Genomic DNA, 4,265 nt, shown 5'->3' with positions numbered 1-4,265 from the left:
GGGCACTGTCCCTCAGCTCTTCAGCTCAAGGTGAGCACTCTACCACTTGAGCCACAGTGCCATTTCTGGTTTTCTGGTGGTTACTTGGAGATAAGAGTCTTATGGACTTTCCTGCCCGGGTTGGCTTTGAACTATGATCCTCAGATGTCAGCCTCCTCAGTTGCTAGAATTACAGACATGAGCCACTGGTGCCCATCTTTCCCCTTTAATTCTTACATAAAATGCATTAACACAGGTAAAATCCTAGTAGAAAATGGCTGCTTGAAAGTGAGCACTTGAAGTAAAAATGTTGCTTTCTGATTTTTTTTTAAAGCAAGTAAGTAACAATATTTCCTTTCTGCAAACTTTTTGTGAAGTGCAAGTGAAAACACTATATTTAGCGTTTTTTCTTTCTACATAACATTCAAACACTTGTCAGTTGTTACTAGTGAGCTGGAGATTGCTTCATAAAATGATCCAAAGCCCTACTGTTGCCTGAAGTGACTAGGAGCAGCAGGTTTCTGGAACACTTTTCCATTCAGTATGTACTTTTAGGCTGTGAGGATATAAAAATGAATTTTTCACACAAGTAGACCATACCTCAAAGAGCTTGTCTACTAAGAAAGCCCATGTGAAGTAGATCATACTATAGTGTTGTAAATTCAGTAGTCAAGATCAAGTTTGATTTGAGGGAGCAAAGAGATATGGACTCAAACTCCAGATTTCCTGGAAAGGAATGGAATGGAATTGCTTGTGATGATGATCAGCAAAGTCTTCTCCCCACTTTCCCCCTCTTCCCCCCAACTCCTGAATTTGAACTAATGCCTTTATGCTTGCTAGGCAGGCACTTTACCACTTCAGCCATGCCTCTGCCTCCAACTTGAATGAAGGTATTTGTTGTTGTTGTTCATGAGGCCTGAACTCTGGGTGTGGGTGCTGTCCCTCAGCTCTTCAGCTCAAGGCTAGCGCTCTACCACTTGAGCCACAGTGCCATTTCTGGCTTTTTCTGCTTATGTGGTGCTGAGGAATCGAGCCCAGGGCCTCATGCATTCGAGGCAAGCACTCTATCACTGAGCCACCTTCCCAGTCCCTGAATGCAGTTTTAAAGGAGGACCAGAAAACAAATGTGAATCAGAATGTCTTTCCAGACCCAAACAAATAACATGCTAAGTGTTTAGGAAACAAAGCAGCTGATGTGGGTTTTCTGCCAGTACTAGGACTTGAACTCAGGGCCTTTTGCTCTTAACTTGGCTTTTTCTTGCTCAAAGATGGTGCTTTATGGCTTTTTGCTGGTTAATTGGAGATGAATCTCTTGGATTTGTCTGCTCCAGTTGGCTTTGAACCTCCATCCTCACATCTCAGCTTCCTAAGTCGCTAGGATTACTGGTGAGAGCCATCAGCACTTGGCTAGAATTAGCCAATATTTATACCATTTCTTAATGAACCTATCAACATATGGCATGAAGAATAAAGAGGAAGACTCAGGATCACTCAGATTTCTAGAGTGGTTGTACCAATAATTGAGATTAAAAAATACAGTAGGGGAAAACTATTCAATGGTCAATGTAGAGTGACGTACCTATGGGTCATATCCAGGTATGTATGTACAGTGGGCAACTGGACATAAATCTGAGGCTTAAAAGAAGGTGGAGTTGCACATTAGGATGTCCTCAGAAACTGGCATCCAGCTGCAGAAAGGCAGGGACACTGGCTCTGGAGGGAGAAAGACTCAACCAATGTGCTGTAGATAACTTGAGGTGCTGTAGATAACTTTACCATCCTATAATTTCTTGGGCCACTGAGACATGTTTTCTCCTTAGGACATTAGCAAAGCTAGATATTCTGTCTTGTGATAATTTCTTCTTTTGTGGACAACTAGTTATAGCATTATTCACAAATAGCAATTGGCAAAGTCATATGCAGTAAGTGGTCAATAAATGTCCATCTCTTGTTTGTATTCATCTTGATTTTCATATATAAAATTGGCTCCATTTTTTTTCTTGCAGGAACTTCTGTTTTGCTTCTCAAATTCAACAATTTCTAAGACTACTTCAACATTAAATTTAAATGGGAAATACTTGATAGTTTTCCATTCTAAAGTGAATCATCAGTAGTACCCTACACATTGGGAACATCCATTTCTCTTTTTAGGAAAGACTGGAGTTTCTCCAGTTGAGGTACCACTAAAGGGAGTTTAGCATTGCTGTGACCTGGTGTGACTAATCCCTGATTCCAGGTGATGATGGAGGTTGAGCTTCACATTTTACTTGAAAAATATGCGCAAAAGAGTCAGTGAAAATAAGAACAAACTAGGCTTTGTTGCAGCTGAGTGGCTTGGCATTGTTTTGTATAGAGGAATCATCGGGCATGAAGGATTTGATACTAGGATAGAATCCAGTTTCCTTTCGGATGGAAACAGAAAGTCTTTTTTGAGAGCACTAAAGTCCTGGGATTTTTCTGGAATAACCATCTTTGTGAGGTGTGAGTCATGTCCAGGGACTGTAACCTGAGAGGGTGGGGGGTGAGGGAAGAAACAAGAAACAATTGTATGAGTGACTTCAGATGTTTTGTAGTGCCAATACTGAAAACATTGATACCCACCACTAAAATACAGCCTTTGTACAATGCATGAAACAATCTGCCAGGCCTCATGACCTGGTAACTGAGGAGCTATCCAAGGCCTGTGGATGCACTCAGTTGTTAATGCTGTTGCCAAGAATTACAGGATGAAATAAAGACATATGGGTAACTTATCTACTGATGCAAGTCAGGAGAAAGCAGGAAGTGGTAAGCTGATTCTGCTGTCATTTTCGTGGAGGGCAAAAGTGAACAGTTATTGTCCCAAGTCTATACTTAAGATCTTCATTGGAAATCACAATTATAACTTTTCCCAATTCCCATTTTCCTTGCTGATCTAAGTATATAAATCTTTCTTTTTTGAGAAGTGCTGGTTTAGTTCGTTAGTCCCCCATCCCCCTTTTGTTTATTTTGCCAGTCTTAGGCTTGAACTCAGGGCTTGGCATTGTCCCTCAGCTTCTTTGTGCTCAAGGCTTGTGCTCTACCGCTTGAGACACAGCACCACTTCTGGCCTTTTTGAGTAGTTTATTGGAGTTAAAAGTCTTATGGGGACTTTTCTGCCCTGGATGACTTCAAATCTTGATCTTTAGGTCTCAGCCTTGTTGGATTATAGGAGTGAGCCACTAGTGCTTGGCTCTTTATAACATATTTTTGATTGGACTGTTTTTGTTAATTTTTAGTGCTAAGCTTTTTAGAGTTCTTATATAATTATGGAAATAAATTCCTTGTCAAATCAATATTTTTCAGATATTTTCCCCATACTATAGATTTTCTCTTAATTCTGTTTCCTTTGCTACACGGAAGTTTCTCAGTTTGATATAATCCCATTTTTCTATTTGTATTTTGTCTAATACTTGTCTTTTTTTACAGTTTGAATGCTTTTTATTTCTTTTTCTAATTGCTCCTGTTAAAACTTCCAGTACTACATTAAGTAAGAGTGATAGAAATCAACATGTTTGCCTTGTCTATGATATTAGAAGAAATGCTATCATCTTTTTGTTATTCATGATGATTTTTCAGTATAACTACTATTTTCCTTCTACTCCTAGTTTGTTTTTTCTTTTCTTTTTCCTTTTTTTTTTCCAGTCCTAGGGCTTGAACTCAGCTTTTTTTGTTTAAGGCTAGCATTCTACCACTTGAGCCACCGCACCATTTCTGGCCTTTGCTGTTTATGTGGTACTGAGGAATCATGCTATGCAAGCACTCTACCACCATTAAGCCACATTCTCAGCCCTATATTTTTTTAATCATGAAGAGACAATGAATCCTATCAAATTCTTTTTATGCAGCTGTTGAAACAATCCTAGTTTTTGTCCTTCATTCTGTTGATATGTTGTGTCATATGTATTGATTTGTGTGTCAAACCATCCTTGCATTCCTGAGAGAAATCTCACTTGATCCTGGTGTATTATCTTTTGCTATACTGTTCAATTCAATTTGCTACAATTTCATCAAGAACTTTTGTATTTCCCTCTGTGTCATCGGGGATATGGTTCTGTAGTTTTCTTTCCTTGGTATCAGGGTAATGCTGGCCTCTTATAATAGTTTAGCAGAGTCTTCCATTTCAAAATTTTGGACTAGTGTAAGTAAACAACAAAATCAGTTCTTTAAATGTTTAATAGAATTTCACAGTGAGGTAGTAAAATTGGAGGGTTTTTTTGGTGTGTGCTGCTCCTAGGTCTTGAACTCAGGGTCTACTGGCAGTCTAT

General features: G+C 39.1%; 1 protein-coding gene across 1 annotated transcript in view; it reads right to left on the bottom strand.

The window, feature by feature from the left end:
- Nucleotides 1-1,348: 1,348 nt before the first annotated feature.
- Cpm (carboxypeptidase M) overlaps nucleotides 1,349-4,265 on the bottom strand; it is a 60,273-nt gene continuing 57,356 nt past the window's right edge. Inside the window, exon 9 of the mRNA XM_042698729.1 lies at nucleotides 1,349-2,485. Within this exon, the coding sequence (XP_042554663.1) occupies nucleotides 2,243-2,485 (243 nt within the window). The 3' untranslated portion in view covers nucleotides 1,349-2,242. The remainder of the gene's footprint in view (nucleotides 2,486-4,265) is intronic.

Source organism: Dipodomys spectabilis, unplaced genomic scaffold (assembly GCF_019054845.1).
Source record: "Dipodomys spectabilis isolate Male_0828 unplaced genomic scaffold, ASM1905484v1 ptg000234l, whole genome shotgun sequence".
Taxonomy (NCBI): Eukaryota; Metazoa; Chordata; class Mammalia; order Rodentia; family Heteromyidae; genus Dipodomys; species Dipodomys spectabilis.
The sequence above is the reverse complement of the archived record's forward strand: the minus strand, read 5'-3'. Positions and strand labels throughout refer to the sequence as shown.